This window comes from Dendrobates tinctorius, unplaced genomic scaffold, assembly GCF_039654945.1.
Source record: "Dendrobates tinctorius isolate UK_male_01 unplaced genomic scaffold, ASM3965494v1 ptg000003l, whole genome shotgun sequence".
NCBI lineage: Eukaryota > Metazoa > Chordata > Amphibia > Anura > Dendrobatidae > Dendrobates > Dendrobates tinctorius.
In genome coordinates this window covers 69,650,529-69,666,132 of record NW_027361671.1, presented here as the reverse complement: position 1 = coordinate 69,666,132, position 15,604 = coordinate 69,650,529, and the positions used below count along the sequence as shown (strand labels likewise).

Sequence of the window (15,604 nt, the reverse complement as noted above, 5' to 3'; positions counted from 1 at the left end):
CTAGTGATAATGTGTTGCTTATAAAATCTTGAATTTATCAAAATTTAACGCAAGTAGCCCAGTAAATGACATCACTGAAATCAGGGTCTCTGTCTCCATTATGCTGGTCTCAAATTAGGTGGCAAAAAACTGGTGACATTCCTTTTAAGAGCTATTTGGCATAGTAAAATATAAAACCTCAGGCACATGGTATTTTACAGCACACAGTAAGTGGAGATGTTGCTGTGCTCCTCCCTCTCTGTGCCCTGCACATCTGCTAGTGATCAGCATATTCTTCCCTGCAGCTTGACACAGGGGGCGCTATCCGGCCTTCTGTCGCTCACTCACCCGCTAATGCTATGAGGAACCAGTACAATCATGTTTATAGAAGGTTCTTGATCTTCAAAACCAAGATAAGGTGGTTGTATGAAAGCGGGCGCGGGATAATACCAGATCGAGCCAGAACAATGACTAATTACAAGTCAAGGTTTGGTTTCTTCGCCTGTTCACTTTGCAGAAAGCAAATATACAGTCAATTGTATTAGGCTGGGTTCATACTGCGTTAGGCAGTCTGTTAGACGAACTGCGTTACACCGCGGCATAACGCAGTCCGTTAACGCTGCCATTGCCCTCCATTGTCAGGCGCATCGCGACACATGCTGTGAATCATCAGCGCTAGCGGGTATAGCATAACGCGATCGCCTTATGCTATACCGTTTAACCAGCCCGTCAACGCTATGCGTTGAACGGGCTGGTTAAACGCAATGTGAACCTGGCCATACCATATTATTTAGTCCTAAATTCAAGCTGATTAAGTCCCAAAGATAAAGAAATAAACTGAATCCATAAAGGGGCTAGAAGTCAATATATGCATGTAAATGAGCCGAGTGACGGGACGTGTCCAAGATCCAGCCTCCAAGTGCTGCCCTTGGGATGTCAGTAAAGTGTAAACTCATGTTTAACCAGTAATCTCTATATTACTATGTGGTGAAGGGTGAAGTGGTGTCCACTGAAGAACACGGCATTAACCTGAAGTAGAATCTAACAATATTAGCAAATTCCTGAAAGCAGATGCACAACTGTGGTCACTACTAACACATAGCTCTGCTCCAACAGGATTCTGATGTCCCAGAATATCTAGAGACAGGGTGACTGCAAACCTTTCTGCTGAGGACAGACAACCCCGTTAATGTATAGGATGTAAGCCTGCAAGTGGAAGGGTGCTCTCCCCCCTCTTAAACAGTCTGTCACCATTTGATCATTGTTATTAATATATAAAAACTTATTTCTCACCCCCCCCCCCCACCGGGGGGTGGTCTTTGTTGTCCTTTCTCATTATCGTGTCCTCTACCAGAAGCCTGAGAGTTTGAGGGTTCTGCGCAGGATCTTAGTTGTTCCCAGCATTGCGCTTTTCTGGACAGAGTTCAGATGTTGCTCCTGGGATCTGTTGTAGCCAATTTCTCAACTTAGGAGCACTTGGAGCAGTGGCCCCTATCACCACTGGAATCTCTGTTACCTTCACCTTCCACAGCTTCTCCAGTTCTCCTTTGAGGCCCTGTTATTTCTCCAACTTCTCATATTCCTTCTTTCTGATGTTGCAGTCACTTGGCACTGCCACATCTATTATCATTGCTGCGTTCTGATCCTTGTCTACTATCACAATGTCTGGTTGGTTAGCCAACACCTGCTTAACTATCTGGATCTTGACGTCCCACAGGATTTTAGCCCCTTCATTCTCCACCACTTTCTCTGGGGTCTCCCACCTGGACTTAGCCCATATGCTGTGCAGATGTTCTTGTATACAATTCCCGCTACTTGGCTGTGGCGTTCAGTATACGCTGTTCCTGCTTGCATTTTGCATCCTGCCACTATGTGTTGGACGGTTTCTGAGGTTTCTTTGCATAGTCTGCACCTTGGGTCTTGTCTTGTGTGGTAGATTCCTGCTTCTATGGAAGTGGTACTTAGTGCTTGGTCTTGTGCTGATATGATTAGTGCTTCTGTGCTGTCTCGGAGTCCAGCTTTCTCCAGCCATTGGTAGGATTTCTCCATGTCAGCCACCTCCATTATCTGTCGATGGTACATCCCATGCAGCGGCTTGTCTTGCCATGGCGCTTCATGTTCCTGTTCTTCCTTCCAGATCTGTTGTTTCTGCCTTAAGCCTGTTTCACACATCAGTTTTTTTCAAATCAGTCAAGATCCGCCGTTTTGCAAAAAAAAAACAGATCTGCCATTTTGCTTGGCGGATCAGTTTTTTTCCCCCATTGAGTTGCATTACAGGCGGATCTTGACGGATGGCCATCCGTTGGATCCGTTTTTTGCGGATCCGCCAAAATTTTGGCATCCGCCAACATGTCTGGACGGACAATGTAAGGTTTTTTTCGGGCGGCCGGATCCGCATTTTACATTGCGCATGCCTGGAGGATTTGCCTCGGCCGCAAATTTAAAGGGAATCTGTCACCCTTTTTTTCCCTCTATTAGGTGCCGACATAGACATCGGGGGCTTATCTACAGCATTCTGTAATACTGTAGATAAGCCTCCGATGTAACCTGAAAGAAAAACACGTTATATTATACTCACCGAGGTGGGCGGTCCGGTCCGATGGGTGTCGCCGTCCAGTGCCTCCCTTCTTCATGCAATGACGTTCTCTTCTCCCGTCCTGAAATGGCTCCGGCGCATTGCTCTGCCCTGTTGAGGGCAGAGCAGAATTCTGCAGTGCGCAGGCGCCAGACCTCTCCCGATGCCTGCGCAGTGCAGGACTCTGCTCTGCCCTCAACAGGGCAGAGCAGTGCGCCTGCGCCGGAACCATTACAGGACAGGAGAAGAGAACGGCATCGCATGAAGAAGGGAGGAGCCGGACGGGACGTCGACACCCATCGGACCGGACCGCCCACCTCCGTGAGTATAATATAACGTGTTTTTCTTCTTTTTCAGGTTACATCGGAGGCTTATCTACAGTATTACAGAATGTTGTAGATAAGCCCCCGATGTCTATGCCGGCAGCTGAAAGGCCAAAAAAAAGGGGTGACAGATTCCCTTTAACCCTAAACCCTGTTCTGGCTGCTGAAAACAATTCTCTCTCTCTCTCCTCCCCAGGCAGCGGTTCCTTTAAAATTCTTCGACGGATCTGTTAAAACAACGGTCCGGTGCCAAATGTTGTGGTCAGTACAGGAACAGATCCGTTGTCCGCCATTGTAGCGGATTTTAACTGAGGAAAAAACTGATGTGTGAAACAAACCTTAGACATTCTCTCAGCATCTCATCTTTCTGTGCCATTTTTCTGATGTATTCCTGGATACTCCTTGTTTCATTAGTGATGGTGGCTTGGATGCTCATCAAGCCTCACCACCCTCCTTTCTGTTGGTATACAATCTTTGGGTGCTAGACTTAGGGTGGAGACCTCCATGCATTGTAAGGAGCTTTCGTGTCTTCACATCTGCAGCTTCCATCTCTTCTGTTGGCCAGCACACTATGCCAGCAGGGTATCTGATAACTGGCAGGGCATATGTATTAATGGCGTGGATTTTATTTTATATGTATATCCTCTACACATTCACAGGAAATTATTTTTTTTTAATTATATATTATTGTTCAGCTAATAATAATAAAAATAATAACAGCCACCCCACTATTGATTTCAGTGCGCAACTGGGGATTGGCTTTGTTGAGTGAATTGCAGGTCCCAGTGGTGGATATGCAATAAACATCCTAGATAGGACAACAGCTGTAAGAAAATAGCAACAACTCTTTCATACGGTAAAATGAGAAATCCAGATCCTCCTTCATTCCAAAAGATTGTAAAAGCACTGATGTTTGTTGTTGCAGCCTCTTCATAGCAGTACCATGCAATGTCTGCTAGGTGCACACACATGAAAGTGGCCGATCTGTACGGCAACACTGTGTGGCATGAAAACCGCAATGGCAATGTGGCACTGCAGTGAGCACCGACCCTCCAATTGCTTAATTTTGGTGGGGTTTTGGGGGGGGGGGGGGGGTTTCTGTTTTTTCACATCAATTATTTGCACATTAATGGCTACTAAAAAGCCAGGCAATCATTTAATTTTCCTATATGTATTATCACTTTCATTGGATAAATAAAGGAGAAAAATTACCAGCAAAAAGATCTTCCCGGTCATCAGTCAGAATAACTTCTGTTTGTTTGGGGCCATTAGCATTTGTACTGATATCTTCTGTAGGAAGGCTGGCGGGCTCAGGAGAGGACGGGCTGGACTGGAAAACAAGGAGAAAATATATAAAACACAAGTTAACACGTTGTATTCCACAGGTCTGTCTGCCTATAAACAGCTGACTCTGTGCTTTCATGGTCAAAGCAGAAAGGAAATCGGTTTAGGTGTCAGCACTTTCCATTTCCTAAGCCTAGAAACAAACAATAGGTAAGGAAACGGTCCATCACAAGTCATCGAGGCACAATGATTGCACCAGCTAAAAACAAAGCAGCCCCTCCGTTCACTGCAGCAGAGGCACGTCCAGCATCTGACCGCAGATCTGAAGTACAGACAGACACAAGGATAAGCCTCAAACCAACCCGGCATCCAGGGGGCTCTTCAGTAAAACATCCAACTTTACTGTAACCCTATTAAAATCCACTTTTTGCCCCTGTTCTAAAATTAAACAAGAGTACTTTATATATAGAGGGGAACCATGCGCCACCATTGTGATATCACATAGCCACATTTTAGAAAAGGCCACAATTACGCAATTTGGTTTTTTTTTAAAGCATGCTAGACTTGGTGGGGGTAGGAGGAGGGGGAAGGAATGGCCTAAAGATGGTACTATTATTTAGGCCAGATACCGGCATAAATTATAAACTTCTATTAAACAGAGTCAGCATGGGTTTGTAACTAATAAGTCATGTCAGACTAACTTAATTTCCTTCTATGCCGGAATCACTGATTGGGTGGATCAAGGAAATGTTGTAGATATAGTATATCTTGACTTCAGCAAAGCATTTGACAAAGTCTCTCATACAATCCTTATTGAAAAAATGACTAAGTATGGAATGGACAAAGCAACTGTTAGGTGGATTCATAACTGGCTTAGTGATCGGACCCAAAGAGTGGTCGTAAATGGCAGCACATCCAGTTGGAAGAATGTCTCAAGTGGCGTACCACAGGGCTCTGTCCTTGCCCCTGTATTGCTCAACATCTTTATCAACGATTTAGATGAAGAAATTGAGGGTTAACTGATTAAATTTGCTGATGACACAAAGCTAGGAGGGATAGCTAATACTAGAGAAGAGAGAGAGAGGATTCAAAAAGATATAAATAAACTGGAGAAGTGGGCAGCAACTAACAGAATGGTTTTTAACAGGGAAAAATGCAAAGTACTACATCTGGGCAATAAAAATGAAAAAAAGCATACAGAATGGGAGGAATAGGCCTAAGCAACAGCACATGTGAAAAAGACTTGGGTATACTAATAGATCACAGACTGAATATGAGTCAACAGTGTGATGCAGCAGCAAAAAAGGCAAATGCAATTCTAGGATGTATTAACAGAAGCATACAGTCTAGATCACGTGAAGTCATTATTTCCCTCTACTCCTCTTTGGTCAGACCTCATCTGGAATATTGTGTCCAGTTTTGGGCACCACATTTTAAAAAAGACATCAACAAACTGGAGCAAGTTCAGAAAAGAGCAACCAGAATGGTGACCGGTCTGCAAACCCTGTCTTATGAGGAAAGGTTGCAGGATTTGGGATTGTTTAGTTTGCAAAAGAGAAGACTGAGAGGAGACTTCATAGCGGTCTACAAATATCTAAAGGGCTGTCACATTGTAGAAGGATCAATTTCATTCTCATTTGCACAAGGAAAGACTAGAAGCAATGGGATGAAACTGAATGGGAGGAGACACAGATTAGATATTAGAAAAAACTTTTTGACAGAGTGATCAATGAGTGGAACAAGCTGCCACGAGAAGTGGTGAGTTCTCCTTCAATGGAAGTCTTCAAACAGAGGCTGGACAGACATCTGGCTGGGATGATTTAGCGAATCCTGCTCTGAGCAGGGGGTTGGACCAGATGGCCCAGGAGGTCCCTTCCAACTCTACGATTCTATTCCGGGTGACAGCTTGCAAAGATTTCCTCGTGATGCTTGGGTCGCCCATGGTGCAACAAATCTTAGTGAATTTGATACTAGCCTTAAGTAAAGATCCTACAGATGACAATGGGTTAACGTGCTGCGTATTAGTTATTTTTTATGGCTCAAAGTTGGAACACATCCCAAAGACAAAAGGCAAGGGAAAGCTTTTTGGCATCAGTTCCAGATTCGCCTTACTCAGTTTCACTATAGGAGAAAACCAAACCCGAGCTACAAACACGTTCTCCGTGTACTTTGTGAGGTTTTAGCCTCTTCGCGACCGCCCACAGTAGATAAACGTTGGCGCTTGCTGGGCTTTGTGCAGCGCCGACGTTTATCTACTGTCGGCGGTTTTGTGCCCCCCGGGACCCCCTCATACCTTATAACGCGGGGATCCCGGTGCACAATGCATGCTGGGACCCCCGACGTCATCGAGACCTGATTGGTTCAGGTCCTGATGACGTCGCGTCACAGCAGCCAATGAGAGAGCTCGCTGGGAAAGCTGCTTGTTTCCCGGCGATCTCCCTCATTATAACGCGACTTCTCCTCTGAGCTCATGTTGACAGATGAGCAGAGGTGAAGCAGCGTTACAGTGTGACTAGATCGCTGCCTGGCACAGCTGATCGCTGCCTGGCACAGCTGTGTCAGGCAGCGATCTTGTCACACAGTAACGCTGCTTCTCCTCTGATCATCTGTCAGTGTGAGATCAGAGGAGAAGTGGCGTTACTATGTGCCGGGCAGCGATCTTGTCACATAGTAACGCTGCTTCTCCTCTGATCATCTGTCAGTGTGAGATCAGAGGAGAAGTGGCGTTACTATGTGCCGGGCAGCGATCTTGTCACATAGTAACGCTGCTTCTCCTCTGATCATCTGTCAGTGTGAGATCAGAGGAGAAGTGGCGTTACTATGTGCCGGGCAGCGATCTTGTCACATAGTAACGCTGCTTCTCCTCTGATCATCTGCCAGTGTGAGATCAGAGAAGTGGCGTTACTATGAGTCAAAAATACAAAAAATAAAAAACACAAAAATAAAAAAAAAAGTAAAGAAAAAAAAAAAAAGCAGGTAGGCAGGCTAGGGTTAGGGCTAGGGTTAGGGTTGTGTTGGGGTTAGGGTTGGAATTCGAATTGGGGGTTTCCACTGTTTAGGTACATCAGGGGCTCTGTAAATGCAATATGACGCCCGCAGACCATTCCATCAAAGTCTGCATTCCAGAACGTCACTACTTCCCTTCCGAGCCCCACCGTGTGCCCAAACAGTGGTCCCCCCCCACATGTGGGGTACCAGCGTACTCAGGACAAATTGGACAACAACTCTTAGGGTCCAATTTCTCCTGTTACCCTTGTGAAAATAAAAATTGGGAGCTAAAAGATCATTTTTGTGGAAAAAAAATGATTTTTTTATTTTCACGGCTCTACATTATAAACTTTAGTGAAACACTTGGGGGTTCAAAGTGCTCACCACACATCTAGATAAGTTCCTTGGGGGGGGTCTAGTTTCCAAAAAGGGGTCACTTGTGGAGGATTTCCACTGTTTAGGCACATCAGGGGCTCTGCAAACACGACATGACACCCGCAGACCATTCCATCAAAGTCTGCATTCCAAAACGTCACTACTTCCCTTCCGATCCCCACCGTGTGCCCAAACAGTAGTTTTCTTCCACATATGGGGTACCAGTGTACTCAGGACAAATTGGACAACAACTTTTGGGGTCCAATTTCTCCTTTTACCCTTGTGAAAATAAAAAATTGGGGGCTAAAAGATCATGTTTGTGGAACAAAAATGATTTTTTATTTTCATGGCTCTACATTATAAACTTCTGTGAAGCATTTGGGGGTTCAAAGTGCTCACGACACATCTAGGTAAGTTCTTTAAGGGGTCTAGTTTCCAAAATGGGGTCACTTGTGGGGGTTTCCACTGTTTAGGCACATTAGGGGCTCTCCAAATGCGACATGGCGTCCTCTCTCAATTCCAGCCAATTCTGCATTGAAAAAGTCAAACGGCACTCCTTCCTTTCTGAGCTCTGCCGTGTGCTCAAACAGTGGTTTAGCCCCACATACGGGGTATCGGCGTATTTGGGAGAAATTGCACAAAAAAATTTTGTGGTTCATTTTCTGGTTTTACACTTGTGAAAATAAAAAAAATGGTTCTGAAGTAAAACGTTTGTGAAAAAAAGTTAAATGTTTATTTTTTCCTTCCACATTCCATTCATTCATGTGAAGCACCTGAAGGGTTAATAAACTTCTTGAATGTGGTTTTGAGTACATTGAGAGGTGCAGTTTTTAGAATGGTGTCACTTTTGGGTATTTTCTGTCATATTGACCCCCCAAACTCACTTCAAATGTGAGGTGGTCCCTAAAAAAAAATGGTGTTGTAAATTTTGTTGTAAAAATGAGAAATCGCTGGTCAACTTTTAACCCTTATAACTTCCAAAAAAAAAAAAAAATTATGTTTCCAAAATTGTGCAGATGTAAAGTAGACATGTGGGAAATGTTATTTATTAACTATTTTGTGCGATATCACTCTCTGATTTAAGGGCATAAAAATTAAAAGTTTGAAAATTGCAAAATTTTTGCCAAATTTCGATTTTTTTAACATATAAGCGCAGTTCATATCTAAGAAATTTTACCACTATCCTGAAGTACAATATGTCATGAGAAAACAATGTCAGAATCAGCAGGATCCGTTGAAGCGTTCTAGAGTTATGGCCTCATAAAGTGACACTGGTCAGAATTGAAAAAATTGGCCTGGTCACGAAGGCAAAAACAGGCTCAGGCGCGAAAGGGTTAAGTCTGAAAAATGACTAACACAAAGCACTGAGTACTATTATGAGTCACAAAAGTTGAAGTGAATGAGCAATACTTTTCTTTTTCATTAGACCATACTTGTGCAATTTATTCAGAAATATTTTTTTCTAGTTTACACAGGAAAGGAAGATGCAAAGGTGGCACATTCTGTAGAAACAAACATTTCTAAAAGACAAAAGAATCAGAGGTCTTATTTCCTGCCACCCATATAAAACCATCATTTTACACAATGCGGTACAGAGCGTGGCACTATCAACCTCACCCATACCCAACACATTAGGATCAATCTTAAATTAAGGCAGAGCAAAACGTATAAAAAGTTCTGATTCAGACATCTGTGGATTTTCACATACACAAACAATGGTCCAAGTGTCAGGTTACGTGCACACTTGCGGAACTGCCGCGGATTTTATGCGTTTTTTTCGCCACAAAATCGCATACAATAAGCAACCCATTGTATTCAATAGCATTCCGCAATGCTGTGCTAATGCTGCTTATTTTTCTGCGGCGGAATCGCATCGCGGAAAAATACACAGCATGCTCATTCTTTTTGCAGAATCGTGGGAATTCCGCACACATAAGAATACATTGTTCCGCTTACTTTCCGCATGTGGCTATTACTGGGAAAGGGAGCTGCCGCGTGTATCGCTGAAGCCTGGCGACGCTGCGCGGGACGTCGGAAGGTGAATATAACCCGATTTTTTAATTTTTATTCTATTTCTTACAGGGATATGGTACCCAGAGCCCGGAGGACAGTCTCCTCTCCTCTGGACCGTGGGTACCATCCGCAAATGTTGTGCTTACTTTTCGCATGGTGGGCACAGCCATATGCGGAAAATAAACAGAACAATGCATTCCTATGTGGGCGGAATTGCCGCGATTCCGCAAATTAATGAGCATGCTGCGGATTTTTCCGCGATGCGATTCCGCCGCGGGAAAATCCGCAGTATTAGCACAGCATTGCGGAATCCCATAGGATTGCATGGGATGCTGTTTTTTGCGTTTTCGCGGTGAGAACGCGAAAAAACCTGAACGTGTGAATGCAGCCTGTTATCAGCAGCGGGCTTCGGCTGATGGGAGCAGTAGTTCCATCAGCTGCTGCAGTGTCCCGAGGTACTGTACCACTGATCACAGCTGTGGGCTCACAATGTCATTTGACAGCATGGGAACCGTAGCTGTCTCACTATCGGTAATAAATTTACCGCTGATCAAAAGTGGTGTTTGCTGTGCTATCGTGCATATGACAGCGAGACAAACACCCGGTGTTCGGGGGGGCCAAACTCGAACAGTAACATGGACGTCCTGGTGAAGTCTATTCGGTGTTCGTGTTCAAACAGTAGGTGTTCTGTGCGGATGCCGAACTTTAGTGTTTGGGCTCACCCATCTCTATCTGCTTAAGAAAAAAACCCCACAAATTTATGAATAGCAGCATAGGCTTTAGTAGGTATGGGTGCAAACTGAAAAACAAGACTAGAACATGTCCGTGAAAAGCAGTGATCTGAACGAGGCGTGACCAGCACATATCCCTCTCCTACAAGAAATATGCCCTCAGATTTTAAAGTGGATCTTCCACCTCAGTATGCCGTCCTGAGCACGGGCAGCATTCAGACCAACAAGTTGACTAGTCAAAATGCAAAAAATAAAATAATGCACGGAGGCAGATGTTGAACATAAAAAATACTCTGAATCATAACTGTGTCGTGTATTTAATATGGGAGTGGAGCTCCTGCCCCTTCTCACTGGTAACTGCCGGCTGCCTTGTATCGTTCTTCCCCTCGTTTGGATTTTCTCATTACCATTTATTGGCAGCGTTGTAATAATCCAGGGATTTCCAAAACTTTCTGCTAGTACAGACAACTTTATAATGCAAAAATTATCTGTCCTCAGCTATTCTCAGCACAAGTCCAATGCGGTCCCAAGGCCTGAATATTTAATTATCAATTAAAAAAGGAGCAGCTTTCCAAATCACACTCGAGTATGGCACAATTTTTGCAGTGTTAATGAGCGCGGTCTGTTTTTCTGTGGTGTTTTGGAATAGCGGTAAATGGAGAAACAATATAACACCAGGTTAACCCATTTGTGAACAATCAGTGCAGTGTGTCGTTTGTCTATGTATTACTGAATATGATCAGTGCATGGAGGGGACTGTCTGCAGATTACACCCCCCGGGAGAAGCAATGCACATAAGCCTGTGATGGCCGAGGAATCCTGGATTAATAATAATAATAATAATAATAATAAATTTTATTTTTATAGCGCCGACATATTCCGCAGCACTTTACATTTCAGAGGGGATTTGTACAGACAATAGACATTACAGCATAACAATAATCACATACAGTAGATTATAACAAATACCAAGAGGAGTGAGGGCCCTGCTCGCAAGCTTACAGTCTATGAGGAAAGAGGTAGACACGAAAGGTGGGTGGTAACAGTTGCCCTGATTGTATGGACCAGCCATAATGTTAAGTGTGTAACAGTACAGACACAGAGGGCTAATGGATGCATAAAGCATGTGGGAACATGATGCTGGGAACCTGGTTATGGTAAAACTTTTGGCTCTGCCACACAGGGATAGGTTAGGTTAATGTGTTGAGGCGATAGGCCAGTCTGAATAAATGCGTTTTCAGGACACGCTTAAAATTGTGGGGATTGGGGACTAATCGTATTGACCTGGGAAGTGCATTCCAAAGAATTGGCGCGGCACGTGTAAAGTCTTGGAGACGGGAGTGGGAGGTTCTGACTATTGAGGATACTAACCTCAGGTCATCAGCAGAACGGAGGGCGCGGGTAGGGTGGTATACTGAAACAAGGGAGGAGATGTAGGGTGGTGCTGAGCCATGGAGGGCTTTGTGGGTGAGGGTAATAAGTTTATACTGAATTCTGGAGTGGATGGGTAGCCAGTGTAATGACTGGCACAAGGTAGAGGCATCGGTGTAACGATTGGTGAGGAATATGATCCTGGCTGCAGCATTCAAGACAGATTGGAGAGGGGAGAGTTTGGTAAGAGGGAGACCGATTAGAAGAGAGTTACAATAGTCGAGACGAGAATGAATAAGAGAAACAGTAAGAGTTTTTGCAGAGTCTAAAGTAAGAAAAGGTCGAATTCTAGAAATGTTTTTGAGGTGCAGATGACAAGAGCGAGCCAGTGATCGAATGTGGGGGGCAAAGGAAAGCTCGGAATCAAGTATGACCCCAAGACAGCGGGCATGTTGCTGGGGAGTAATAGTGGAACCACAGACGGAAATGGCAATGTCGGGTGTAGGTACATTAGTAGCGGGAGGAAACACAAGGAGTTCAGTCTTTGACAGGTTCAGTTTCAGATATAGTGAGGACATGATATTAGAGACAGCGTTTAGACAATCGCCAGTGTTTTCTAGAAAGGCTGGCGTGATGTCAGGAGAAGAAGCGTATAATTGGGTGTCATCAGCATAGAGATGGTACTGGAAACCAAATCTACTGATTGTTTGACCAATAAGGGCAGTGTACAAGGAGAAGAGGAGGGGGCCTAGAACCGATCCTTGAGGAACCCCAACAGTAAGGGGAAGGTGAGAGGAGGAGGAACCGGCAAAAGAAACAGCAAAGGAGCGGTCGGAGAGATAGGAGGAGAACCAGGAGAGAACGGTGTCCTTGAGGCCAATGGAATGGAGCATAGTGAGGAGGAGCTGATGATCCACAGTGTCGAATGCTGCAGAGAGATCCAAGAGAATTAGCATGGAGTAATGACCATTTGATTTAGCTGTTAGCAGATTAGAGACTTTAGTGAGGGCAGTTTCAGTGGAGTGTAAAGAGCGGAAACCGGATTGGAGAGGGTCGAGAACAGAGTTTTCTGAGAGATAGCGGATAAGACGGGAGTGGACCAGGCGTTCCAGGAGTTTAGAGATGAAGGGAAGATTAGAGACAGGTCTATAGTTAGCGGCACAGTTTTGGTCGAGGGATGGTTTTTTAAGTAGTGGATGTATGATGGCATGCTTAAATGAGGAGGGAAAAATACCAGAAGAGAGAGAGAGGTTAAATATTTTAGTTAGGTGAGGGGTGACAGCAGGGGAAAGGGACTGGAGGAGATGTGACGGAAATGGGTCACTGGTGCAAGTAGTTGGGCGAGAAGATGCAAGGAGCCTGCTTACTTCTTCTTCTGTGACTGGTTCAAAATCAGAGAGTGAGTTAGATGCAGTGGGGGAGGGAGGACAGTGCATGGTATGAGGGGATTTGGAGATAATTTCCTGTCGGATCTGGTCAATTTTTTCTTTGAAGTAATTGGCCAGATCGTCAGCTCGGAGCTCCGTGGTTGGGGCCTGTACTCTTGGATTGAGTAGAGAATGAAAAGTGTCAAAGAGACTTTTCGGGTTATTGGACAGTGAGATGATGAGGGTGTTGAAATAGGTTTGTTTGGAGAGGTGAAGGGCAGTGTTGTATGTTCTAAGCATAAACTTAAAATGGATGAAATCTTCGTGTAGATTGGATTTTCTCCACAGACGTTCGGCGCACCTGGAGCACCGCTGCAGGAAACGTGTTTGCACCGTGTGCCAGGGTTGTCGCCGTCTGCGTTGTGGTGTTCTATTTATAGGGGGTGCAAATTCATCCAGGGCAGTTTGAAATGTTTCATTGTAATGCTTCAATGCAGAATCAGGACATGAGAGGGAGGAGATAGGGGCCAATGAAGACTGCAAGTTCTTCAGAAGTTTCTGGGTGTTAATGGCCTGTATGTTTCTATAAGTCTGGACAGTGGGGGTGACCTGAGCAGCCTGGCAGTTCTTTATAGAGAATGAAAGAAGATTGTGGTCAGAGAGCGGGAGAGGGGAGTTTGCAAAATCATCCACTGCACAAAGCCGAGAGAAGACCAAGTCGAGGGAGTTTCCGTCTTCATGCGTTGGATTCAATGCCTGAGTGTGGTGGTCACAAACGTCCCATTCAGCGGCCTCCTGACTTGATGCTATAGGAGACTCAGAGAGGTGAGGTGCATGAGGACTTTAGGGCAGAGTCCTGGGACCTGATCGGTGAGTCATCTTTTGGGAGTTTGGTATTGTGGTCCTTAGGGCACCGACACATGGATGACTTGGTCCCTGTATTGTGAGATCATTGCGTGCATTATCCCTGTATCGTGACATCCTTGATTGCATGAATCTATAATGGGGGCATCTCGTTCACACAGTGTTTTGACATTCCCTGTCAGTGCATATTGCCTTTTATCCAGAGCTTTGCCTTACAGATTCTCATCTTCTGGTTTGCGTTACTCCATTTCTTGGCAAACATCACTGGAAACCTCACCGCCGGCCACCACACTGCAACATTTCGGGTGCAATTTCCCAGTAATCTGAATTACATGCATTCTGTGCAGATTTCTACTGTCACATCAATGTGTTTCTTTGGTGGTGGCATGACTTTCTAATGATCAAATGGACTGGTCATGGTGTAATCACCACACACCTCCGGCAGGCTTGTCTCACCAAGATCACATAAGATATATGGTCTTCAGGATATAACGGACCAGTTGGCTAATGCCTTAGATCAGGGGTCCCCAACCTGTAGCTTGGGAGCCACATGTGGCTCGCGGTCCCATGAATTGCGGCTCGTTGATGTCTGCTAGATTGGTGCATTAGCTCCAGGTCTAGTAAACAGGTATGAGGAGAACATCTCAATATGGTGAATTTTGTGAGTGGCCCTGCACAGAAGAGCAGATCTGGATGCAAATATACTGGTCTTAGAGGTTTCAATTGAATTTAAGTATGGTACGCTGGAGACAGGATGATACTACCTGTGAGAGGTGGTGCCTGAAGCTGGATTTGGTATTGTGGGGGATCACTGGATCTTGTTATACTGCTTCGGGGTGATTTCTGTAGAAAAGCTTTGGTTATCATTATACCCGTAATGGGGGCTCTGGTTGTTACTACTGTGAGGGGGGAGGGAGCTGGATGTGGCTCATGACCCTCTCTGAGCTGAATGTGGCTCTTTAAGTCAGAAAGGTTGGGGGACCACTGCCTTAGATGTTTCAGGCTCTTAGCACACCCTCCTCCACAGGTCAGTCTGCAACATAGACCAAAAATCTGAACTTGAGACATATCAGAGCACCCCCTCTAGTTATAGACATGTGCTAAATATTAACATATATCCACTAGACATATGGCAGCCAACCTAGATTACTAGTGGAAGAGGGCAGGTTCAGAACACCATATAAGACCTTCCATTCATTTCATGTGTGAGGACCCCATACACATTACATAGCTGTAGCATGAACGATTATTCGGCCAGTGGTCAACTCTCCCTACTCAACCAAAAAAAGTCTATGACTGCCACACTCTCCTGACTCCGCCATACTCAGAGTCTATGACAGACACGGTCACACTCTCCTGACTCCACCATACACAGTCTATGACAGACACGACCACACGCCTCTGAAGCAGCTTAGCTCCCGGTGGAAAAAAACCCAAAACAAAGAATTGGCCTAGGGAAATACAACAGGCCAGATCCTTCTTTTCCCTAATGTAATCTTTCAGTGGACAGTCAGGTACCCCCTTGTGTGATTGGGGGCTTTTTGGTCAAAGGTAACCGAAAAACAACTTCAACCCCTGCACTGTGCCGATCCCGAAATATAAAATTCAATGAAGCCTAATAAGCGTCTCATTTTCCAGTATCAATGAGTAACTAGAAAAAAATCTGGGTAAGAAAGCCTAAAATTGCTTCTTCATTCTACATTACTTACACCAGGAACCGGCTCAATTTGTCCT

General features: G+C 44.8%; 1 protein-coding gene across 1 annotated transcript in view; it reads right to left on the bottom strand.

Moving 5' to 3' along the window:
• SNX2 (sorting nexin 2) overlaps positions 1–15,604 on the bottom strand; it is an 87,593-nt gene that overhangs the window by 60,310 nt on the left and 11,679 nt on the right. Inside the window, exon 2 of the mRNA XM_073556340.1 lies at positions 4,090–4,207. Within this exon, the coding sequence (XP_073412441.1) occupies positions 4,090–4,207 (118 nt within the window). The remainder of the gene's footprint in view (positions 1–4,089; positions 4,208–15,604) is intronic.